Genomic DNA, 26,594 nt, shown 5'->3' on the forward strand with positions numbered 1-26,594 from the left:
TTAACCGATCGAGCCTATATTGCCATTAAACTCAAACTAAGCAACTGCTAAAACATAATCGATGGTAGTTTCGTGAATAAGACCAAATGAATGCCTTAAGGGACGAGGCAAAATTAAAACCATAATTTTGCCGTCCATTATTAAATATTATTTTCACCGTTTCATTATGTGTTTTCTTGTTATTTTTCAACAATAACGTTCATATATTTATATTTAACGAAAAACATTCATATATTTACAAAATATTTTATCTTTTATTTTTTGCCTCATTTTTTACGATATCCCATTATTCATTACTCTATAGACGTTTTGACAATTAAAGTGAAACTGGTTAAATTTCTTAAACAAAAGTTTTGGATTGAATTTTATAGATGAAAGATGTAGTTAGGAAAATAAATCTTATTAAAAATACCAAACTAAATTTTCAACAAAAAATAATTATCAGCCAAATCAATAAAATTTTCTCACTTAAGATAAAAAAGAAATAGTAGTATTACTTGTTACATTTTTTCATTTTTCTTTTCAATTTCTCACTAATAACCTAGAGAAACTGCGAAAGACATTATTCATTGATTGGAGAGCAAAAACCGGCAACGTAGTGCAGACCACGAAAATGTCCAGCCTCAGCCTATACCCTCTCTCCTTCTCACTGGTCCCACATCACCATTCAGCCAACAAGAAACCTCAATATTTTAATTTAATTTGAAAATAAAAAAAATGAAAAAGAAAAGACAGAGAGAGAGAAAGAAGGAAAGAGAAGCTAAAACTTGTTCTTCATATATTTGTTAAATTATAATTAAATTTTAATATAATGAATAATTATCGTGTACAGTAGCTGTCCTCTTATTACCTCATTTCTTCAAAAAGGCTTTGAGAAGAGAGAGAGAGAGAGACAGAAAGAAAGCAGACTCAAGTCGCTCGCTCGCTCGCTCAATACCTTTGTTTTCTTCTTCTTTATCGTTTTCTCCAGCTTCTAATTTTAGCCTCTTCTCCCTCAGAATTGTCGCTGAAACTTCAAGCTACCGTTCTCTACTGTCCGATCTGACTCACTGAGTTCCCTTCTCTGCTCGACTCGGATGAGTTAGACCGGAAGATCGCGCCGCATTAATCGCCATGGTAAATTCTCCCTATTCTCTCTCCATCGCTTCGTTGCTTTTCCTCTGACTCCTCGAGCTGCTCCGTTGAATCTGTTCGACTTCGATTTTTTTTTTTTTTTGGAAATTCTTCCGTGTGACTATGATTTGTTTGGCAGATATTGTTTTGTTTCTAGACTAATTTTCTTTTTTTCTCCGCGTTTGGATGCTTCTGATTATTATTTTTTAATTTCTCGAGGTGAAAGTTATGTTAGTCGATCCACGCATTACTAATAAAAAGATCTTGTGAAATGGAGTTTGGCAAATATGAATGGTTGATGAATAAGATTGGGGTAATTTTGGTTAGGAAGTGTACATATTTGATAGCTTAGTTGCCTGAAGATACTATTTGATTAATTTAGTTATAGAGTTTTACGACATAGATTGGTCATTGGAGGGAAGTTGAATACTAAGAAAAATAAAAGTATTCGTTATTCAGCAAATGCTATTGAATATGTATAGATAGCTAGCTAGCTTAGCTAGGATGATTTGGTATCAAGGGAAGAGCAACCGTAATAAAGCCATCCTTGCGAGAAGTTGTTCTTTCATTATGGTATTTCAAACTGAAATTGAAAATATATTGACGAAACTCTGAGTTAGGTCCGATGGCATCTCTTTTGGCACTTGACTATTGCTTGACTATCAATGGCTCTGCTAGTTCAAAACTGCATGGTGGTCCAGTTACATGCACGACAACTTTGGTGAATGCCAACACTGTTGCTTGTCTTTGCACATGATACTTGTTGACAAAAAACAAATACAAAATTACATTAACTGATAAGCATCCAAGCACTCGTAGAACCCTCCCTTAAAAACTAGCTATGAAGGGGGAAAACCCTAGCAACTTTAGTACATCACTGAGCATCCTGTGACATGGGACTCAGGCACCCCATAATACCCAAGTCCTTATCATGGCACTGCCACTGAGAGCCAATGACGTCTCGGCAGCTGCACTCTACAATGCTTTACTTTGTCTTTCTGGTCAACCCCTTCGTAGCCTTTTCCAAGACATTAGCAACCTGCTTTGATACCATTTAATTAGCACCCAAACACACTGGCAAATTTTGAAACCCATACCTACGGCTTATGAAGCACGCACATGGTTGAGGTATTGGACATGTTTCCCACACTGAAACCTGTATGACTGGTGTCTAACACTCTTTATTAGTCATCCACTTGAAAAAAATGTGGATGGACACTTCAAGGACATTAGTATTATAAAAAAATATTGTATATATATATATATATATTTTCTAAATTCAGAAAATGTCAGTGTAAAAGGTAATATAAAATATTATAAAATAATGTTTCTTAGTATGTTTTTGTGAGGCTCATTATCATAAATGGTTACAAGAATATACAAATCTCGATTATTGTTTTAGATCTTTTGTTATGTTGCTATATATATGTGTGTGTGTGTACTTAGAAAGCCATTTTATATGAGATTGAGGATTAGATATTGAATATTAGATCTTATCATGAATAATTAAGAATTTAAGATTAGTACGTGCAAATCATGTGGGTTTTTTAACAAGTCACAACTTTTTTAAGTGATCATTTGCCTTTAAAGAACTTTTAATTTTGGTAATCTAGATTTGCTTTTCTCACTCATAACAAACTTTCTCACTATACACACACACACACACACAAGAGTTTAATTGTCATGCACTGTTAGTGTAAAAAGTTGTACATAGACAACCAATCAGAAATCACTGCTAGTATGACTTTTAATGTATTTATTATAAAAGTCAACAAACTTACCTTAAATGGATGTTTGTGATTGAATGACAATGTAAAAATTGTTTTACACTATCAGTGCATATGCTATTTTTTCTATATATATTAGCTATGTTGGAGTATGTGTCAATGTTGTGAGCAGTTTACATGTAAAAGTCCATGCTTTTCAACAGTATCTATAATGATTATCATTTTGATAAGCAAGATATAATGACAAAGCCAGACCACAAGTGTGATAATAATTTGCAGTTTATCTTCTTGAAATTATGTAATTGTTTGCAATGATCATTTGCCATTATTTATTTATTTATTTATGGATCTAACATTTGCTACTTTATCTTTTTTTTATTATTTAAATATTTGTTTTTTTAATCGATAATTATTATTCCTGCTGTTAAATTAAAATAAACTAATGAAGTTAAAATGGTAGTATACATCTGTAAACTAAACCCTTATGGTTGGCAATGCCATTTATGGGCAGGAGCACATTTGCTTGCATTCATTTCCTCTTGTTTCTCTTCAACAACTTGGTTACATACAAGTATTGTTTCCCTGATTTAACATTTTTGCTGTGAATGTTCAATATGTTTGTCTTTGCAGTCTGCACCAGTGAATATTATTGTAGGTTCTCATGTCTGGATTGAAGATCCAGCACAAGCATGGATTGATGGAGAAGTTTCTAAAATCAATGGTGAAGAAGTCCATGTTCGCACCACAGATGGAAAAACAGTGAGTCAAACTGTCTGTACTGCATGTTTGTGAGATTGTTTGCATATATTCTTTGTTTTGTGTTATTGCAACTGCTTTTGAAGTACTCCTCTGTGATTCTAACTGTGTTATATCACTTTCAGAAATCTATAAATTTTTTCATATGCTATATGTCTTAACTTACAGAAATTCCAACTTCATTCCTACTTTATTATCTATATCCTTTTTGTTTGACCTGTAATAAAACGAGTTATGCTAGGGCTTACTATCATGATTGGTTAAGTCTGGAGATCTGGTTGCAGGTTGTCAAAAATATCTCAAAGGTTTTTCCCAAGGATAATGAAGCCCCTCCTGGTGGTGTAGATGACATGACAAAATTGTCTTACTTGCATGAACCAGGAGTTCTGCACAATTTGGCAACTAGATATGAACTCAATGAAATCTATGTAAGATTCTAAAATATATATCATTTCATTTTGAACCGAGATTGTTTATGTTAAGCAAGAATTGAAACTTATTAATGATACAATCATGCTACTCCTCCATCATCATTGCAGACATATACTGGAAATATCTTGATTGCAATAAATCCTTTTCAAAGATTACCGCATCTATATGATACTCACATGATGGAACAATACAAAGGAGCTGCATTTGGAGAATTGAGTCCCCATGTTTTTGCAGTTGCAGATGTTGCATACAGGTGACTTATAGATGTCAATGTCATTTTCTGTTTTATTCTTTTTGTACGATTTATTAATGTCTGTGTTTATATACATCAGGGCGATGATTAATGAGGGAAAAAGCAACTCAATCCTGGTTAGTGGTGAGAGTGGGGCTGGAAAGACAGAGACAACAAAAATGCTTATGCGGTATCTTGCATATCTTGGGGGCCGATCTGGAGTAGAAGGAAGGACAGTTGAACAACAAGTTCTAGAAGTATGATATAGTTGCATTTTCTTGTTTTGGTTACCCCTTTTTTTTGTGTCTTACTCCATAACTTTTAGTTCCTTTATATATTTTATTTTATTCTACATTTATAGGGTGTTAAAAAAAGTGTGCAAACTGTTTCCTCATACTTGTTTCGGTGTTAATTACTTTGCAGTCTAATCCAGTTCTTGAAGCATTTGGCAATGCCAAAACAGTTAGAAACAACAACTCAAGGTGAGTGTTGACAGCTGCATGGCATATCAAGTAAAATGAAAATTGTCATAAATTGGTTTAGGCAAAGTGATTGTGACTAAGTTACTTCATAGAGAGAAAGGAAGAAGAAACTGTGATAGACCAGTTCGGTTTGTCATCAGTTAAAGTCTATTAACTCTTATGATTGTGGGTCCTGTTTGTCAGCTATATGTTGAACTAAGCAGTAAAAAAAGATAATATATATTGTTTTCTTGTTCAAACATGATATAACATGGTGCTTGTCATATTCCTCCCAATTTTGAGATGCAGTCGTTTTGGAAAATTTGTTGAGATACAATTTGACAACAAAGGAAGAATCTCTGGGGCAGCTATACGGACATATTTGCTTGAAAGATCCCGTGTCTGTCAACTTTCGGATCCTGAAAGAAATTACCATTGTTTTTACCTGCTCTGTGCAGCACCAGCTGAGGTAAAGTATTCTTTCTTGATATTGAAATGCTCCCTTATCTCTATCACAAAGATAGGCTCCTATATGAAATTATTAATATATTCATATTCGATCATCATGACTCTCTATTTTATAGGAAAAAGAGAAGTATAAGCTGGGAAGTCCTAGCTCCTTTCATTACTTAAATCAATCCAAATGCTATGCGCTGGATGGAGTGGATGATGCTGAAGAATATCTTGCAACTCGAAGGGCAATGGATGTTGTTGGAATCAGTGAGGAGGAGCAGGTTAGCCTTTGTGAATCATATTTGTTAATAAATGGGAGTTTTTAAAAGTTGCTTTAATGATATAGCCCTGTATTTCAGGAGGCTATTTTTAGGGTTATTGCAGCAATTTTGCACCTTGGAAATATTGAATTTGCAAAAGGAGAGGAGATTGACTCTTCTGTCATCAGGGACGAGAAGTCTAGGTTCCATCTTAATGTAACTGCTGAACTTCTAAAGTATGCCCAACATAACCCTTTTATGCATTTCATATGCATTACTGCATTATCATTTCACCAATGTTGAATACATTTTAACATAAAAATTATTGTAGGTGTGATTGTAAGAGCTTGGAAGATGCACTGATCAAGCGTGTGATGGTAACACCGGAGGAGGTTATTACAAGAACCCTTGATCCTGTTGCAGCTCTTGGTAGCAGGGATGCATTAGCTAAAACCATTTATTCCCGTTTGTTTGATTGGTAATGAACCTTTAGCACTGCTTTAATGTATAATATTGCAAGTTCTATATAGATCCTCTCCTGCATTAATGTGTTGAAGGAAAGAAAGGACTATTGAAAAGGTCTATAACTTAAATTTATTATGTAGAAGAACATAAACAATTTATTCTTACTAAAGGAGTTTTTATTCACATTCTAATTTAACACATTTAATTTGACTATAAATTGTGAATTTTATTTTCCAGTTATAAATTACTTTAGAATTATGGTAATCACATTTATAATTGAAAGAACCACATAATAACATTCTGGAATTATTTGTTGTTATCAGTGGTCTCCAGGAACGATATGTGTGATTGGACCAAAATTGTTCTAGATTTCCTTTCTTCAAGGTGTCATATTCTGACAAATTCTCATTATTGCTTCCAGGCTAGTGGAGAAGATTAACAATTCGATTGGTCAAGATCCTAATTCAAAATCTATTATTGGAGTTCTTGATATCTATGGGTTTGAAAGTTTTAAGTTCAATAGGTAAGCTAATGATTTCATCTAGCACTTATGGTTTAGTATTTAGCCTTGGATCTCATAAATTTCTTTTTCTTAGTTTTGAGCAGTTCTGTATTAATTTTACAAATGAGAAGCTGCAACAACATTTTAATCAGGTTTGGTAATTTCTGGTTCAAATTTGTGGTCTGTATTCTATAATTTTTTCCTGGGTAAACGAGATTTTGTTTTTTCCCCCTGAATGACTGCAGCATGTCTTTAAAATGGAACAAGAAGAATACACCAAAGAAGAGATCGATTGGAGTTACATAGAGTTTGTTGATAACCAAGATGTTTTGGATCTAATTGAGAAGGTATTTTACTGTTGCTGCCTTATGACCAATTATACTTCCATTGTTTTCCAACTCAATAAATTCAGCTAATGATGATTTTCATATTCAATCTTTTTGCAGAAACCTGGAGGAATAATTGCACTTCTTGATGAAGCCTGGTATGTGGATGGGAGTGACTTCATTGCTAATTTAACATTGCTTTTAAGTTTTACACTCAATAGAAGCCACTTTCTCTAACTATTGTATTTTCATGCCTGTATGCTATTTCCAATTTGTTTAAAGTAGGATTTAGATAATAATATAAGACTTAATATCAGGCATTGCTTAAACTCTGTAATTTGGTTGGACTCATATTAGCCTCCCTGTGTGACACAGTATGTTTCCAAAGTCTACACATGAAACTTTTTCTCAGAAATTGTACCAGACATTCAAAAACAACAAGCGCTTCATCAAACCTAAACTTTCTCGGACTAGTTTTACAATATCCCATTATGCAGGGGAGGTAAATATATTTGGTGTTTTTCATTACGTCCCTTTTATGATTTTCTACGTATTTTTCAATTGTTACTTGAATGTTTTGCTTCCTTCTTTTTGACTATTTTTTGCTTTGTCCAGGTGACATATCTAGCTGATATGTTTCTTGACAAAAACAAGGATTATGTGGTGGCAGAACATCAGGATCTGCTCATAGCCTCAAAGTGCTCATTTGTGGCTGGTCTATTCCCCCCTTCTCCAGAGGAGTCTTCAAAATCATCAAAGTTCTCTTCAATAGGATCTCGCTTCAAGGTATTTTTAATTCTTACCACTCATTCTTAACTCTATTATAATTTGTTATTAGTCTTTGACATTCCTGTCTCAGATATCTGGCGTTTTGTTTTTATGTTATGCACGTAGTAAATGACACATTTCTGAAACATGTAGCTGCAACTTCAATCTTTGATGGAGACCCTGAATTCAACAGAACCTCACTATATCAGATGTGTGAAGCCGAATAATGTTCTCAAGCCTGCTATTTTTGAAAATCTCAATATTATCCAACAATTGCGCTGTGGTGTGAGTATATCATGGTCTTTCTTTGTCTTCATTGCCTTTATATAATTGTGCAAAGAAGGAAAAATATCTTTGGCACCTGTTGACACTTGATGATTGTTTGTCTAATTGTTATTTGCTTTAGGGTGTTCTTGAGGCAATTAGAATCAGCTGTGCTGGATATCCTACCAGACGGACCTTTTATGAATTTCTTAACAGATTTGGTGTTCTTGCCCCTGAAGTTCTGGACGGAAAGTAAAGCTCATCTCCTTTTTGGGCTGTTTTTTATCTTTAAATTGGACAAGTGCTTTTGGTTTGTATTTCTATGATTCTAGGGAAGTTACTTATTATCCATTGCTTAACTCTTAGCTCTCTTGCATTTTGTCTCCATTTACATGTTAATTGTTTTTACTTTTTCCTTTTCAGCTATGATGACAAGGTTGCGTGCCAAATGATCCTGGATAAAATGGGTATGAAAGGCTATCAGGTGATACTCCTTGGTCCATACAACTTGATCTGTTGACAATGGTGTGTGGGAGGGTCAGTTTTAGGAAAGAGGAACAGTGAGCCATGCCCTACTATTTTCCTAAATAAATGTCACCCTGCATTTGTATACCAATATCTGATTTGGTTTTTAACATGATGGTCAATCCATTGCCAAACATTTGCAGCTTAGATACTTTATCAAAATAGCAAAGAACATGGTTATGGTGGTGAAGCATTAAAATACCCAACTGTCTTAAGTCTTAAGAGGCTTGTGGAGCTTCTGAAACAACTTTATGCTAATTCTTGTAGACTATCCCCGGGAAAAAGTTTATTTGAAGACCAAATAGAAGTATTAGTTTATTGGCATATCTGCTTGTTTGATCCACTCAGTAACTTCTCCACAGTTTGAGTATAACCTGAAGTGACTGCTGAACTTCTTAATTAGAAAATTGCTTTATTTTTTATTTCATGAATATTACCTTTTCAACATGGAAGTCCATCTGTATGAATGGATTTTATAAGCTATGTAATCATACAGAGATTTATGATGGTTTACCAGATAGGCAAGACAAAGGTTTTCTTAAGAGCTGGCCAGATGGCTGAATTGGATGCAAGAAGAGCAGAGGTTCTTGGAAATGCTGCTAGAATCATCCAGAGGCAAGTACGTACCCATATTGCACGCAAGGAGTTCATTGAATTGCGCCGAGCTGCAATTTGCTTGCAATCTAATTTACGAGGTATCCTTATTCCTTAGTTTTATCTAATGTCTTTGGTTTGTTTTTTATTGCTTATTTGTGTGGTAGTTCATTACCATAACTGCATGTTTGGACTAACTACATTTCTAGAACAAAAATGTTTTTTCTTCCCATCCTTCAAAATTTCTCAAGGTAAGATTTTAATAGTAATATTTCTTGAATGCAAATTGAAGCTAATCCAAACATACACATAGACAATCTCTTGTAAGAAAAAGCTGTTGGTATTGATATGTATTATTTAGGAGTGTTTGCTGGCTAGATTCCATTATCTTTTAGTACTAATGGTAGATTGTAGATGGCAATCTACTATTGGTACTGAAAGGTACACATAGCTTTAGCTGGTGATGTCTGATGATATTACCTGAAATTCTTCCTCCATGGATAGGACTTGGATTATCAACTCATAAACTAAAACTGAAGTGAGACTGAATGGTAGTAAAAGGACCCATAGATCTGTCTACAAATCCCAAATCCACCAAATATGAAAGCTACCCATCTTTTCCCTTAAATGAAGTTAGGAACTAAAGGAAATATGATATTCTGACAAACTGGGCTTGCTATCAACATATAAGTCTTGTTTCTTTACTCATGAAACCTATGTTCTATAAATCCCCCTGCTGGTAAACCGTGTTAGTGTTTGTGGCATTCTAAAATTCATGCAGCCTTAAATCAGTTGGGATTTTCTCGTAATGTAGGTTTCTTTCTCATGGTTCGGTCTCATATAAACTACTTATCTTAATCTGATGCTGATTCTTATGGTGCTTTTCAATAACAAATAGGAATATTGTCCCGGAAACTTTATGAGCAGTTGCGACGTGAAGCAGGAGCTGTAAAAATACAAAAGAACTTCAAAGGATACATTGCCAGGAAATCATACTTAACAGGGCGATCATCTGCAGTTATACTGCAAACAGGTTTAAGGGCTATGAAAGCTCGTGATGAATTTAGATTTAGAAAGCAAACGAAGGCTGCAATTTACATCCAGGTGCTCTTGTTGATCTTCTTTGTAGTTAGTCTGTTAATTAAGAAAATGAAATCATGCAACCCTTTTACTTGCCTTACTATAATGATCTCTGTGTTTATCTCTTCAGGCTTATTTGCGTCGGCTAATTGCATATTCATATTATAAAAGATTGCAAAAGGCTGCAGTTGTTACTCAATGTGGTTGGAGGAGAAGGATTGCTAGAAGGGAACTTAGAATGCTTAAAATGGTTTGAATATAATACTTTCTCTGTTATGGTGTTTCTTGTGTAATATGGTGTACTTAATCTTGTTTTATAAAAAGTTGCCTTGGGAGTAATATTTTGTAACTGCATTCAGGCTGCTAGAGAAACAGGGGCCCTCAAAGAAGCTAAGGACAAACTAGAAAAGCGTGTTGAAGAACTTACTTGGCGTTTGCAAATTGAGAAACGTTTGAGAGTAACTTCATTATCATATACTTACTTGAATTTTAATTGCCATGTTAATCGCTGCTATTAATGATGCAACTTTTAATACCATAAACTTGTCTTATTTTAACTTGTTACAGACTGATTTGGAAGAGGAAAAGGCACAAGAAATTGCTAAGTTACAGGAAGCTTTACATGCAATGCAAATACAAGTAGAAGAAGCAAATACCAAGGTCATCAAAGAGCGCGAGGCAGCACGAAAGGCCATTGAAGAAGCACCTCCAGTTGTTAAGGAGACTCCTGTTATAATTCAAGATACTGAAAAGATTAATTCATTATTGGCTGAAGTCAATAGTTTGAAGGTAGGGAATTGATCTTATTGACAATACATCAATAATTTCTAAATTCATAGCATTTTCTGATACAAATTAATTTTATGTTTCTTATAAAAAATGTTTAAAGAGGCAAATGGATTTTTTTTTAATATACAAATGCTGCGTACAATATCCCTCCCCCATACCTTCGCATAGCGAAGAGCCTCTGGGCAATGGGGTACGAAGTTTTATACAAATGCTTCTACTTTTTTATTTTTAACCTTTAACTTTGTTTCTATTGGGTCTCTCAAATTAATTTCCACGGAGTCCTTGGTTTTCAATCATCTTTCAAAAGATATTAAAGAAATATGAAAGTAGTTATAATTATATATTTTATGCTGAATTGCTCACAGATCATCCTGCAATCTGAATTCAATTAAAATTGGAGTTATCTTGTGTAATAGTTGTGGGGATATGATACATATTTACAATGAACAATTGTAAATTTATTGAGTACCCTTATTTAATCTCTCACACAGGAATCACTCCTATTGGAAAAAGAGGCTAAAGAAGAGGCCAGAAAAGCTCAGGCTGAGGCTGAAGCTAGAAATAAAGAGATGGTTAAAAAGGTTGAAGATTCTGACCGCAAAGTGGATCAACTTCAAGAATTGGTTCAGAGGTCAGTAATGTTTGAGGAGAAAAAAAGATCTATATAATTATGAACACTTGTTCCATAGTTTTAAATTATTTCATAAGAAACAGTGAACCATTTTCAGTTTCTGATGACATCCCTAATGTATCACATTTTAAAAAATAACTAAATTGTTAGGTATAAAACCATTCAAGTGCTTGCTGCCCCCATTCTTCTATATATATATATATATATATATTGAAATCAAGCACACTATAGGTGAGCCTGTGCATTATCTACACTTCAAGTCTAAAGAGCTCTTGTGTGAGGACTGAGGAGGCATGTTAAGTTGTTAACTATAAGACCATTCATGTTCCTTCACCTACCATTTTAAGCTTTTGAAGTAGTTGGTTTATGATACCTACCCTTAATATATTGAATTTCATATTTAACTTAAATTGACTTTTCAATCCCCCAACCCTGCAATGCATCTAGGAATTAATTATTCCTATCATAGTTTGTCTTCAACTGTTATCAACCATTCTCTTACATCTATACCTGTTTGTAACTGTTTTTTTTATGCTTTTGGATGCGTTATATAGTTATATGTTTCTCCTTTGCCCTTTAATAACCATCTATACCTGCCTTAATATGAAATCTAATCAAAATTTTCAAATTCTATTATGCAGATTGGAGGAAAAGATTTCCAATGCAGAGTCAGAAAATCAAGTTCTTCGCCAGCAAGCACTGGCTGTATCACCAACTGGAAAAACTCTGTCTGCAAGACCAAGGACAGTGATTATTCAGGTAAGAGAATAAAACACAAGGTCATTACTTGACATTATAGTATATGAAGAGAGATTTACAATGAGATTTATTTCATACACAATATGCAGAGGACACCCGAAAATGGGAATGCTCTAAATGGTGAAGCAAAAATTGGATCGGTAAGAACACTTTTATACAAGTTTATATCAACAATTAACTTCATTGTAATGGATGGTTTTGTTTAATTTGTTAAGTTCTCGCCTTCTATATGTTTTAGGATATGACTCTTGCTGTATCCAATGTGCGTGAGCCTGAATCTGAGGGAAAACCACAAAAATCTCTCAATGAGAAGCAGCAAGTGAGTGGCTACATAGATTCATTGAGTAATCTGTTACAGATAGTTAAAATCAAATTTTCAATTTAAATCTCCCTTCCCCCATTTTCTGGTTGATTCCTCTTAAAAATTTCACTTTCTTGTTCAGGAAAACCAGGACTTATTGATCAAGTGCATAACACAAGATTTGGGATTTTCTGGGGGCAAACCTGTTGCTGCATGTGTCATATATAAATGCCTTCTCCACTGGAGGTCATTTGAAGTTGAAAGGACTAGTGTATTCGACCGTATCATTCAAACAATAGCTTCAGCTGTTGAGGTAACTTGACTCTTTTGGATTACTTGTATATTGTTCATGACGTGGTGCTTTTGCATTTAAAAGTAGTTGTGTCAATTTCTCAAATACAAAAAATATGTTACTAACAGTGAATTCTGCACCATTGAAGGCCCAGGATAATACTGATGTTTTAGCCTATTGGTTGTCTAATACATCTACTTTGTTGTTGCTACTCCAACGCACTCTTAAAGCTAGTGGAGCTGCTAGCTTAACACCACAGCGGCGGAGAACAGCATCATCTTCTCTGTTTGGAAGAATGTCTCAAGTATGAAGCAACTGCATATCCTTTCTGAAGAAAACTTTACAGTTTGTGTGGATTTCATTCATCTTACAATTTTGGTTGCCTTTTGCAATTCCAGGGGCTAAGGGCGTCTCCCCAAAGTGCTGGATTGTCATTTCTAAATGGTCGAGGTCTTAATAGACTGGATGATTTACGACAAGTAGAAGCAAAATATCCAGCACTGCTGTTTAAGCAGCAGCTTACTGCCTTCCTTGAAAAAATATATGGAATGATAAGAGACAACCTAAAAAAGGAGATATCTCCATTACTTGGACTTTGTATACAGGTAAATAGATATGTTACATTTTTCTTGGAGGAGTGGGGGCGGGTGGAAATCAAAATTTTGTGAAATTCTCAGTAAGGGGCTTGAGCAGTTAACAAATTATACGTGGATTATAATTTTAATTTTGAGTGAATGATATTTACATTAGTTTTACGAGTCACAAGAATCACAACTAATATGTTCATTTGAATTCAACAAAATATATTTTTTAATAGAATATCAGACATGCAGGACACATTTTAAGGCGGCACTGTTGCCTGTAGCAACTGCTGAAGATTGATAATGAGTAAAGAAAATATTTTCTCCTTTACATGATTGATTAGAAATAAATCCATAGAAAAGAACAGTTTTCATCTGCTAATTGTAAATAAAATAAATTGTTTACAAGCGATCCCTAAATCACTAGTTGATTTTGTGCACGTCCTTCGGTCAAGCTACCCAGTAATTAACAAGGTTAACTCTTTGGGTGTTTTTATTTGTTTATTTATCTTGTTTTTGTGATAAAAACAATTGCAGGCTCCAAGAAACTCGCGTCAAAGTCTAGTAAAAGGACGCGCACAGGCAAATGCAGTTGCTCAGCAAGCCTTAATTGCTCACTGGCAAAGTATTGTGAAAAGCTTAAACAATTATCTAAAGATAATGAAAGCAAACTATGTGAGTTTCACTTTCAATGTCTGTATTTCCATTGTCTGAACATGGATATATGATCTTAACCAATGAAGTCTGGTTTAACAGGCGCCTCCTTTCTTGGTCCGAAAAGTGTTCACTCAAATATTCTCATTCATCAATGTTCAATTATTCAATAGGTAATCTCTCTCCCACCTTGCATTGCATGTCATATTGCGGAATGCAGACCCTTTCATGGACTTAATCTGATAATTACTGCAGTCTTCTGTTGCGTCGGGAGTGTTGTTCGTTCAGCAATGGGGAGTATGTAAAAACAGGTCTGGCTGAATTAGAGCAGTGGTGCATCGAGGCAACAGAGGAGGTGAGCAACAAGCAACTATTCAGATCATTTACTTTTTCCATTTTTAAAATCTTCACCCTGATCTTTCTGAACAGTATACTGGCTCTGCTTGGGAGGAACTGAAACATATCAGGCAGGCTGTTGGATTCCTGGTAAGAGTTACTTTTACACAAATTCAAATTCATTTCGTTATTGATTATCTCTGAAACTTCTGACTCTCATTCTTCAATCTCAGGTGATACATCAAAAACCCAAAAAATCCCTGAATGAAATTACAAAGGAGCTTTGCCCTGTGGGTGCTTCCTTCCTTTCTGCCAACTATTTATGACCTCACACTTCGCACTGATTCTCTTACTAAGTATAATTTTCTTCTGCTACAGGTTCTCAGTATACAACAGTTATACAGGATAAGTACAATGTACTGGGATGACAAATACGGCACTCACAGTGTGTCTACAGACGTAAGTTATCCTTGCTAATTTTTGTGTTACTAATCTGTTTGTAATATTTGTATTGGTTGAGTATGTATATCTTGTGAACAAATCCCAAGGTGGAACACCTGCAATGTGATAAATCTCAAAACATCTCTGATTATATGCAGGTTATAACAAACATGAGAGCTATGATGTCTGAGGACTCTAATAATGCTGTCAGCACTTCTTTCCTATTAGATGATGACTCGAGGTATGCTATCAACTTCAGCAGACAATTTAATGTTTCATTTCTTGTCTTGGTCTTTGCTGTAGCATTCCTTCTTAAACCTTGAATATGGATGCAGCATTCCTTTTTCGGTGGATGACATTTCCAAATCAATGCACCCAGTAGAAGTAGCAGACGTGGATCCTCCTCCGTTGATACGTGAGAACTCAGGGTTTGGGTTCTTACTAGCACGGTCAGAGTGATACAAATACCCAATGAATATTGTCTCTGATGCTCCATCTTGTGGCTATCCCCGGGGTATTGCACCAAGGTGCAGGTGCCAAGCTGTGCATATAATTTCGTTGTTGTCACGTGTATAGTATATTTTAGCCAACTCAGGCTTCTAATATTGGTTTGTTGCCCGGGTTAATTCATTTTTACCCCTCAAGTTTCATCAACACGAGGGGTTTTTTTAAGAAGCCATGTCACTATTGATGTGAGTCATGTGATAAATGGCGGTCATAGGTAAAGGCTGGTGGTGTCCAGGCATTCTGTTACACCTGCCAAGGTTCTTTTTTCGTATGGGTTGGTTTTCAAGTGTTATAGGTGGATGCAATTAGTGACTCCATGTATTTTATAGGTGGGCATATTTGTTTCATGCGATTGCTTTTTTGTATTTACTTGTGCAATATTCTTTCTTTCTTTTTTCAAAATTAAACTTAAGATAGTTTTTTTTTTTTTTTAAATACTGAGTCATAATGGAAGATGACTCAGTGCACCTGTACAGACGTGAGATCATTTATTTGAGTTTCATTTTTTTAAGAGTTAACTGTATCTTGAAATACCATGTTGAAAACTACTGGGAGGACCAGCGTTATGTGAACACCATCAGAAGTAGAAATTTCAACGTGAAATTTACATCTAGAAGTTGCCAGTTTCTATATCTCAGAACGCATTCACTTTCTGCATTTTTCTCCTTGGAAATATTTATTCAAGGTTAATATAAGTAACTGATGATATTGGTTGGTACTGAAAGCCTATTACATATGGAAAGTATGAAGATGTGAAAGAAGCAATGCACAATTAAGTGAATAAGCAAATCCTTTAGTTATAGCTGAAAGCCTTAATGTAGGTTTGTTTTGTGGTTATGACTATTCATTGCAGTCCATGCTTACCTTGCATAATATTTGGAAGGCGATGTTTTATTTTTAATTCCCTTCGTGTTGATGGATTCTTTTGATAGCTTTCCATTAATTCGTACTTTTCATGCTAAATAGTAAATAAGGCTGGTTTTGAAACTCAGTACTAACTATTTTAAGCATTAAATTTCGTCCTTTCCTACATGCCTTTCCTCCAAAAAGAATTTCTACTTTTTCCCCTTTAATCAACTTGTTTGTTAAAACAACGTCAAAAATGTATAAATACCTTGGATACTTAGTCTTTTTCTTTACTCAATCAAAACGCATAAAGACAATCTTCTACTTTATAAATAGTGTATCATTGTAAACCGATTGTAAAAATATTTATCTCTTTTTGTCTTTTTTTTCATCACAATTACATTGACGTGGATCACTATTTTTCACACTCTTTTTTGTCATCAGATAACATTAGTAATAAAAAATAAAAAAGATTCCTTAACCGGAACCTTATCAATTTTTATTGACTCTTGTTACTTTAATTGTTCATTAAAAAATCTATAAAATCTTTTTAAATCTTATAAATTCTTGTAATATAAATTATTAAAAATTCAAACTACAAAATCTTACCTTCCTTTAAAATCTTTTAAAATAAAAAAGATTTTATGTCAAAATAATCTTTTAACCAGTTTCAAGTTTATCAGTATGATTAACTGAGTCATTAATGAAGAGGTGGTAAAGAAAAAACAATTTTGATTTAAGACAACCAAACCCACGTCCCACCCTCTCAGTAAAAACAAATCAACAAATACAATTACAACTTCAGCAAAATACGTGGATATTAGTTGAGCAAGGAGTGACATGTCACAACAACATTGTTTTAACTTGCTATCATTTTCCATCTCTATTGTCTATTGATGATTGGATTGAGCTTCTTCAACAGGTTGCATCTCTGATTTCTTTTTCTCCTTAAGAATTGCCTGCCTAGGCATTACTTCCAACAGAAAACTTCCTCCGTTCCATATTGAGGCCGAAACCTTTAGTATTTGGAAAACTACATGCAATTCATATGACAAGAATATGGGGACAGTAAGAGCCATGGTTGCCACCGTAAATATGCCTTGAAGAAAAATGTACATCAGCATGCGATTTTGATCCCCAAGCAACCCACTTAGGCGCCACCATATGTTGTTTGCTTTCTGAGCCTTTTTTGAGAGTTCCCTACGAAACAATCAAAATCAATATAATGAGAGGTGAAGGGAAGATCTATTCTGCCAATACACATAAAAGCATCTTAAACTTTCAAGGTTTAACCCCCATCAGAACTTCTATATTTGAATAGTATAAGATACTATTTTGTTATGAACTTAGAAGGGTAGAGAAGTATATGCATATTCATTAAGTACCTGTAGGAAGTCATGACTTCAGGATCTCTTAAAAATCTTTGTCTGCGTAAGACGTTGACAATGAGGAAGTATAGAACCTGCCACAAAGTGTAAGCTACCAAGGGTACCAAAAACAGCCATGTCCAGAGATAGGATTTATCTTCGACGTAAGGCCACGTAGGTCTCCTAGCAGTTCCCTCTGGATGCATGGCTTCAAAGGTAGCAGGATTCCACCATCGAATAGTAAAGAAAACCAATCCTGGAAAGAGCAACAGCGTTAAAGGCATATAAAAAGCAAAATGGATACGATAAGAAACATAAAGTTGAGCATACCTCTTAACAATGTGATGTCAATGCAGTCAAACAAAACTACTTTATTGAAGGTGTGACTATACTAAATACTAAAATGGATATAGTAAGAAATATAGGTTTAGCAAATCTATCACAAGTTCAACCCACTGCATGCTTATATTGAACAATATGATATATCTATCAAGAAAATGGGATGAATGTCTAAATGCCTGAACGAGGACAGTGGGACAAAAATAGCACACTATGTCTCACAGGAAGAGGAGATAGAATAGAGTCTAAACAATCTGAAATGGATATTGATTTTATGTGAAGGATGGGATATTATGTGATATGATATTTTTTATATATTGTTTCTTCCTCAAGCTAAAGCTTATTTGGTTTTAAGCTTGTTACAAATGAATCCTTTAAAAATGAGAAGTATAATTTGGGATCCAAAAAGCATGGGGCTAGAAAGGCAACTCAAGGATGCTGTAGAAATCAGATAGATTAGCACTGTTAGAAATATAACTCAGTAAGACAGCTGGAATAATCATCAGCCCAAAGAGTAGGTTGGAGTGTTGCATGATCAAGGAAGAAGAGGCTTCATTGTAATGGTCATTAACAGCAACTTCTTGGCTAACAGTTATAAACAACAAGAACTGAAACTTCTCCAAATTTGTCAAAAACAGCATGTGGATTTCGGAAGCTTCATAGCAGTGAAAAAATTGGAAATAAAATTAGGTGTGAATGATGTTATATGATATGATGTCATATTTTTCATATATTCTCAAAAACATTCATACCATATACACTGAACATTGTTTTCTAGATAAAAAAGCAGAACCTTACACCCAATATTTGACTATTGAAGGTAGAAGACAACAATTATTGTAGAAGAAGCTTACAATTTCCAAGAATTTCTTTTTCTTGCTGAAAAAAATAGAGAAACTATAAGATGAAGTATAATTTACCAGGTAAAAGATGGATAAGAACACTGACAATTTTGTCAACAGAACTGAAAACCAAGCTGCAGCGCCAAACAATCAAAGCCCATGCTAATGGCCCCTGCAAAAGCTCTTGAATAAGACACAAAATAGACAGATGATTCATTCTTTGCCCAAGGAGTCAAATTACAATAGATAATGCTCTTACCTCAGCAAAAGAAAAGCAAACCATGAAAAGCTTCTCGTTCGATGAGTAAAAAAGAAGATCAACTAAGAATATTGTATTGGCATAATAGCAGAAGTCCTGAAACACGGGCAATCATGTAACTACTTAACTTTCATTGCAGGAAACTCATAAAACAATAATATCAGTACTGTATCTGCATGATATTGAATTAGTGATTAATGGGAACAAAGACACTATTCCAACTATTTTTAATTTTTAATTATTAATGCATGAAAACACAGTTCAAATTGACAATGCCCTTGTCATTACTGATAGAGTTTCCAGGTTTAAAAGATCTGACCAATCAGATTAACGTCATAAAAATTCATCCTTTCTAAATGTTCTCTAACACATCATAACCATGTTGGTAGTTGGCAATTCAATTAAACATTCTTTTCGCTAACTTCTCTATAGTTAAACCACATAAGAAAGAAAAATAAAATGATAAGCAAATATTTCTAATTCAACTAATCCTTCGTCTTAGTATTTAGGAATAACAGTGACACATATTCAATAAGATAGATGTCTATTACTCCTCAACATTGCAGTTGGCAGTTTTTCACCTCTAAGTTTTGACAATTACAGATTATTGATTACAGTGACTAGTAATTACAAAAACCTTGTGAACACTACAACAAAAACTCAAACTCGCCCTAGAAGCAAACATAAGCTTCCAGAATGAAATAATGATTCGATACACCATACAAGTACAGTGCACTTCAGGAACGGAATTTGTGATATGTCTGTCAGCTTACTAGTAGATAGTAATGCCATTTCTTGAACCTATAGTATATCCAACGAAGAGGAACAAAGATGACGTAGAACAAACAATATACATAGGGAATGTCTTGGGGTCCTGCCAAGAAAAAACAAAATGTCAAGAAAAGAAAGAACTATAAATTTATTTAAAGAAAAACATTCCATAACACTGCAAACGCATAAGTGTCAGTTAGACTTATCAACTTACTTGCCCCTAAAAGGAAGCAAAACCCACCAAAACCGAGGACCCCCACGAGATGCGTCACCTGAACATGTATGAAAAAGCATGTTCAGTATTTTGACTATCCAGTGGGTCAAAGTTACCATAATAAATCCATTGAATTGCTAAACACCCACCCAGATAGTAATAATAATTGAAAAAGAAAACATTTTGAAATGGGAAAACGAAAAAACCGACCTTGTTGATGAACCTTTCGTGTTCTTCAGCTTGTTTGGCAATCTTAACGGCCTGTTTGGAAAGCATTTGCTTGGTCTGCACAGCTTGTTTGGACAGCATCTCCTGCGTTGAATCAAACCAAACAAAACCCACATCGTAAAAATCAAGAATGAATCATGTATGGCGTCGAAAATCAAATGAAAAACATAACATGGGTTTTGGTTTTGGTTTTACCTTAGATCTGTCCCTGAACCTCTGTCTGGGCTTTGGAGGGGATTCGTCACCATTGGAATACTCTGATGCTGCATGGTCTTCTGTGTCAGACATTTTTTACTGCCCAGTGATGAACGCGAAGCGATCACAGAGAGAGAGAGAGAGAGATGGCGGTGTTTTTGTTTTGTTTTGATTGGTGCTATCACAATTCACGACAATCAAATCACAACTCAACCTGGCATTAAAGCTCTAACTCGTAAATGGAACTTTCTGGTTAATCATTTACACACACATCTTTTTTTTTTTTTTTTTTTTATGATTTTATATACCTCAACTTGAATAGCCATTACGTCATACGTAGTTTTCTCAGCGTGACACGTGTAAAAGAACTTAATGTTTTTAAATTAAATCATTCACTACTGTTATTAAATTAAATTTTTATAGGATTTTATTATCATGTAATGTGTCAAATTTTAATTTGGAGTTAGATTTGATTATATATAAATTTAAAGATTATAATTTTTATATTGATTATGTATATAATCGAGCTAAATGCAATATGTTTTTTTAAGGGTTATTTATTTTATACAACTTTTTTTTAAATTAAAATTCTTAAAACTTATTTCTTGTTTTATTTTTTTATTATTACTAAATATTCCATTAATCCCTTTTTTCCAAGATAATGGTAACTTTGAATTAACGACTAATATTGGTTAATGGTTTATTTTTGTATTTCTATAATGTAAAATTGAATATAAACCATGACTAATAATGAGGATTGATTATATTTATAATCTTTTTTTTCTTCCATCTTATTTTCACTATTTTTCTTCTCAGTTTTCTCTTTATTCATCGCAACATTTATATTATTTTTTCTCTTTTTATTTATTTCCATCTTCTTTCTAGCTACCATGCATCCAAAAATTGAAGTGTACTGTAAACTTTTTTTCTTCTAATTATGATGCTATGAATATTCTCAGTCATATTCTATACCAAACCAGTATCTATTTTTATTCTTTTCAAGAGCAAAAGGAACGGTGTACGTAGAAGGTAAAAACTATAAACATTGATTTGGTGATGATTCTGGAATATTCAAGTACACCATCGAGGTCACATACCCATTAAATGCATACAATTTTTCCACGCATCCATAATTATTAGAGAAAACTTAATAATTTTTTTACAGAACAGTGTAATCCTTTTTTGACTAAAGAACAGGGTAATTCTTATAAACATAAAATAACTTCTACAATTATCTCATAATTCTTAAAAACAGTTCAAAATAACTTCTACAATTATCTCATAATTCTATTATATTATCATATTTTTTACATTAAAATTGATTTTTTTACAATTTATTGTACTTTACATTGATGTATATTGTAGTAATATTGAATCATATATAAAGAAAATTTTACAAATATTACATACATAAAAGTCCAAGAAAAAAAATGATATACAATACTATAATAATTAGTAATCATAGATGTTTCTTAATTGATAAATCAAACAATATTTGAATTTAATGACGATCTTTAGCTTGTCTGTAATACAATTAGATTCCAAATTTATGTTGCTGGCTTTCTTGTTTGTTTTTAACAAAACACAAGATAATTTGAAAAAACAGCAACGAGCAAGTAGAATTTTTGAAATTTGAAGAAACTGGGAATGGATAGCGTAACGCAACGTACACAAATAGAAAGTTTGAAAAATAAGAATTGGAAATATGTAAGGGCATAAATTGAAAATAAAAATGAAGGAACAAACGACAACATAGCATTACAACAACAACCTCTTCTCACAATTCCTATGGTATGTTTTCAATTCCTTTCTCGTTTCTTCTTTCCATCCCCACCTCTCAATCTCTCTCCTTTTGGAATCAAATTTGGATTTTATTTTATTATTTTGGTTGCAGAGTTCGAATTTTGAATTTCGCGTCCAACTTCTTTTTGTGATGTTTTCGATCATTCTCTACGCTACCCGGTAATCTATGCATCAACCCATCATTTCCTTGTTCCTTTATGTATATATATATATATATATATATATATGAAATTCATTAATATGCTATATTTGATTGCATTTTCTTTTTCTGGGTTATGTTCTGTTCCGTGACATTTGAATTAACGTTATTTATTTTGTTTTCTGGTTTTTGGACAAAATATAATGTCGAAAACTGAAGGTGGGCAAAAGAGTGCTGAAGAGGAGAACGACGTGTTATTAAAAGACGTCGAAACCATAACAAAGCTTTGTACAGGGAGAAAAGCTCTTCCATGAATTCATCATCTTCAAAATCTGAGTTAAATGATCTCAAATCAAAGCCTAAAGCTAGCAAAGAAGATACTTTGCGAAAGGATAAGAAGTTCATGTAGAATTGGAAGCCATTGAAGGCACTTTGCCTCAATCGCAATAAGAGGTTTAATTGTAGTTTTTCTGTGCAAGTCCATTTGATTGAAGGGTTGCCTTTGAGTTTCAATGATTTTAGCCTCTGTGTGCATTGGAAGAGGAGGGGTGCACTTTTGGTGACCCCTCCAGCTAAGGTGATTCAAGGTGTGGCTGAGTTTCAAGACATTTTGACTCGCAATTGTTCAATCCATGGAAGTAGGAGTGGACCCCATAATTCTGCTAAATATGAAGTTAAGCATTTTATGCTCTATGCTTCTTTCCTTGGTGCCCCAGGACTTGATTTGGGGAAGCACCGGGTGGATCTCACAAGGTTGCTCCCTCTCACACTGGAAGAGCTTGAATAGGAGAAAAACTCTGGGAAATGGACTACAAGTTTTGTATTATCAGGAACTGCAAGGAGTGCAGTAATGAATGTCAGTTTTGGGTATGTGATTGTTGGTGGATAATACGAGTGCTACCAGAGAAAACCATGGTGCTCCTCCTAATGTGTTCACTGCCAAGGAAAATAGCACATCTTTGATGGACCTAGATATAAATACTAGTCAGTTTGACAAAAGCGTTACACGTACCAGAAGTTTGCCAAGCTTTATTGGTCATAATTATTCATCTCAAAATGTAGAGGAGGTGGGGGATCTTCATGAGGTGTTGCCATCATCAGCATTATCATGAGCCAGCTCAGTAGGCATCTTATAAAAGGCATTCGATGAAGAGAAGAGCTGTAGTCCTCAGCATGGTAAACCTGAACTTGAAGTATTTAAAGAAAATATTGATTTAATCAAACTGGTTGTCTGTGATAGTGAAAAAGAAAAGCCAGAGGAGAATTCAGGTAATGAAGGAAAAACATGCAGTCTGGTGCATGTCAAACCTGAATTAGATGTGTTTCAAGAAATCCTGGAGACAGTTAAGCCAGATGATTATCGCTTACCTGATTCTGGAATAGAAAGTTTCAAAGAGCGTGAAGGTAATGAATTTTCTGTTATTGATCAGGGCATCGAATTTTCACCAAACAAACGTGTTAAACTAGAGGAATCTATCATAAAAGCTGTTGTTGATGCCTGTACTGTTGACAGTACTTGGACCCTTTATACTGATGGTATTCAAGTATCTGTTAACGACAGTGCTAAACAGCATTCCCAGAATGAACTAAATGATAGTTCTTGGGAAAGCGCTTTGCTACATGAATTTTCTCAAAAAGGATGGCTTATGCACAAAAGAACTTCTACTGCAAGAACTAGAATTAGCTTTAAATAGTGTCTCAGAGTTGGAGACAGTGGCAATGGAATCTCCTAATATCATGGAAGCCAAATCTGAATACAAGTTGAGAAAGTCACATAGTTTAGATGATGTTACAGAATCAGTTGCCAGTGGGTTTTTAAGTATGCTTGGCTTAGATCATAGTCCAATGGGTTTGAGCTTTGAAAGTGAGCCCGAGTCTCCAAGAGAGTGCCTTTTAAGACAATTCAAGAAGGAAGCTCTTTCTGAGGGCTTCTCTTTGTTTGATTTTGGCATGGACAATGATAATGAAGCAGATGATGGCTATGATGCTTCTTTTTGGATCTGATATTTGGGAGTTCTCTACAGGTATTAAGCCATCATCCTCATTGCCAGATCTGCAGAAAGGGCATCTAATTGAGTCTGAGGATGTGAGGAGCCAACAAAAGGTCCAAATGCTAGAAGACTTGAAAACAGAAGCCTTAATGTGTGAATGGGGTTTGATTATAATGGTTTTGGAAATTCAATGTATGTTCTACCCGAAGAGCCTCTACCATTACCTCCTCTGGCAGAAGGGTTAGGTCCTTTTCTTCAGACCAAAGAATGGGGGGTTTCTATGGTCAATGAATCCCTCACTTTTCAGGAATAGTAGAAGTGGTGGGACATTAATCATGCAGGTTTCCAACCCTTTGGTTATGCTGGCTGAAATGGGTTCTGGGATAATGGAGATTTTGCAGTGTTTGGCTTCATTGGGAATTGAAAAGCTTTCCATGCAGGCAAACAAGTTAATACCTCTGGAAGATATCACAGGGAAGACAATGCAACAAATATCAAGGGAAGCAAAGCTAGTCCTGGAAGAAACACACAGGTCTGTCTGTTCCTTTTTTCAGCACTTATCTTGGAAGTAAGATTTTTAAAAGTCATTCCTTTAAATGATTTACTTACTGAATTTTGCTCCACTTTATGCAGACAATACCATTTGCAGCATGATTTGGTGACAGGACAAGATTCTATTTGCACACAAAGTGGCTTGAAAGGAACATTATCTGGTGGACTAGAGTCTGATAAGTTTAGTTCAAGTTCTATTGGTGACCAGAGAGGCTCGGAGTTTGTTTCGTTGGAAGATCTTGCCCCATTAGCTATGGATAAAGTTGAAGCACTTTGACTGGAGGGTTTGAGAATACAATCTAGGATGTTGAATGAGGATGAACCATCAAACATCATTGCACAATCCCTTGGGGGCATTTGTGCTCTCCAAGGCAACAAGGGGGTTAGTATTAGTGGATCCCTTAGCCTGGATGGAGCTGCTGCCTTGCGATTGTTGGGTGAAAAAGACAGCAGCAGTGGTTGATGGGATAATTGGCCTTTCATTAACCCTTGACGAATGGATGAGGTTGGATTGTGGTGAGATTGATGATGATATAGACAATATCGGTGAGCATACTTCCAAACTTCTTGCTGCACATCATATCCTGGTAACTCTTTTGACTTGATTCGTGGGAGTTCATGGCAAAAGCTCTGGCAGGAAATGTGGTTTGTTGGGAAACAATTTCACAGTAGCTCTAATGGTGCAACTTCGTGATCCTCTAAGAAACTGAGCCAGTTGGAACACCAATGCTTTCTCTTATACAAGTTGAGAGAGTGTTTGTCCCACCAAAGCAAAAGATTGATTGGCTTGTGTCTGAGGCGGGGAACAATAATGATGAGTGTGAAATAGTAGCCAAGGTGGAGTTGAAGGCCAACAAAGAAGATAAAAGTTCTGAAGAGGAGGAGGAGGCTATTCCTCAGTTCAGAATTACAGAAGTACATGTTGCAGGTCTGAAGACTGAACCTCACAAAAAGAAGGTTTGGGGCACTTGAAGATGACGACGACAACAACAGTCTGGTTCCCGCTGGTTGATTGCTAGTGGAATAGGGAAGAACAATAAGGATCCATTGCTGAAGTCAAAGGGTGTGTCTAAATCTAGTGCTAAAATCACCACCGCAAACGTGTAACCTGGTGACACGTTGTGGAGCATATAATCTCGTATTTATGGTACTGGAACAAGATGGAAGGAATTGGTAGTGCTAAATCCATATAAGAAATCCATATAAGAGTACGTTGACCGGTAAGTGTAACAGGCGATTCAGTTGTTTGCTATAAAAGGGCTTATCCTTATGAGGCTATGTTTGGAATTGCTTGATTTGGCAATCCGATTCTAATCTCACATTGATCAAACAGGACCTGCTGTTGAATAATTGCAACGTTGTGTGAAAAGTGGAGAAAACAACGTAATGGATTTGACTGTGAAAGCCTTTTCTTGTAGCCATTTGTAACATCACATCGAATAAATTATATTGTAGTCCATGAAAAGGTGAATTTGGTTAGCATGAACAGAACTGGTGTATGTGTATTATAACCAGTGTCCTTGTGGCCTCGTCCGTCTAAATGAAAATATTTGGCTTTTGTGGTTCCTTCCTAAAGAACAACGATTTCACAACCATGTTTACGCACTGATGAATTGACAATTCAGACGAGTTTGTTTTGCCCATTATGTATATGCTATAACAAAGAATGATGAGAAGAGAATTAAGGAATACTACCGTTTCAGAAACTGATCATTAAAGTAGGCTAGGGCATGATGCATCAGACTATTCCAACGGATCTCCTGTTCCACCCAACCCTACCATAATATTTTCCATGCAGT

General features: G+C 34.8%; 2 protein-coding genes and 1 pseudogene across 2 annotated transcripts; 2 read left to right on the forward strand and 1 right to left on the reverse strand.

Annotated features, from left to right (window-relative positions):
- Positions 1 to 862: 862 nt before the first annotated feature.
- LOC114382771 (myosin-17-like) lies at positions 863 to 15,858 on the forward strand. The gene is made up of 39 exons (XM_028342379.1): positions 863 to 1,116; positions 3,471 to 3,599; positions 3,881 to 4,024; positions 4,136 to 4,281; positions 4,361 to 4,517; positions 4,684 to 4,742; positions 5,031 to 5,190; positions 5,306 to 5,455; positions 5,534 to 5,670; positions 5,766 to 5,912; positions 6,321 to 6,422; positions 6,496 to 6,553; positions 6,647 to 6,748; positions 6,848 to 6,885; positions 7,103 to 7,229; positions 7,343 to 7,513; positions 7,649 to 7,780; positions 7,902 to 8,011; positions 8,183 to 8,243; positions 8,802 to 8,979; positions 9,777 to 9,982; positions 10,089 to 10,208; positions 10,318 to 10,416; positions 10,526 to 10,747; positions 11,239 to 11,378; positions 12,020 to 12,137; positions 12,227 to 12,277; positions 12,376 to 12,456; positions 12,581 to 12,751; positions 12,879 to 13,034; positions 13,129 to 13,335; positions 13,849 to 13,986; positions 14,068 to 14,138; positions 14,221 to 14,320; positions 14,395 to 14,451; positions 14,535 to 14,591; positions 14,680 to 14,760; positions 14,901 to 14,983; positions 15,078 to 15,858. Exons 1-39 carry the CDS (start codon positions 1,114 to 1,116, stop codon positions 15,199 to 15,201), a joined length of 4,593 nt encoding a protein of 1,530 aa, XP_028198180.1. The 5' UTR covers positions 863 to 1,113; the 3' UTR covers positions 15,202 to 15,858.
- A 952-nt stretch (positions 15,859 to 16,810) lies between these two features.
- On the reverse strand, positions 16,811 to 20,581 carry LOC114380846 (uncharacterized membrane protein C776.05-like). The gene is made up of 8 exons (XM_028339929.1): positions 20,311 to 20,581; positions 20,098 to 20,199; positions 19,888 to 19,945; positions 19,676 to 19,776; positions 18,903 to 18,998; positions 18,722 to 18,815; positions 17,481 to 17,718; positions 16,811 to 17,295 (listed from the first exon to the last, which is right to left on the reverse strand). Exons 1-8 carry the CDS (start codon positions 20,401 to 20,403, stop codon positions 16,986 to 16,988), a joined length of 1,092 nt encoding a protein of 363 aa, XP_028195730.1. The 5' UTR covers positions 20,404 to 20,581; the 3' UTR covers positions 16,811 to 16,985.
- A 1,359-nt stretch (positions 20,582 to 21,940) lies between these two features.
- LOC114381705 lies at positions 21,941 to 26,501 on the forward strand (annotated as a pseudogene).
- The last annotated feature ends 93 nt before the right edge of the window (positions 26,502 to 26,594 follow it).

Source organism: Glycine soja, chromosome 13 (assembly GCF_004193775.1).
Source record: "Glycine soja cultivar W05 chromosome 13, ASM419377v2, whole genome shotgun sequence".
Classification (NCBI taxonomy): domain Eukaryota; kingdom Viridiplantae; phylum Streptophyta; class Magnoliopsida; order Fabales; family Fabaceae; genus Glycine; species Glycine soja.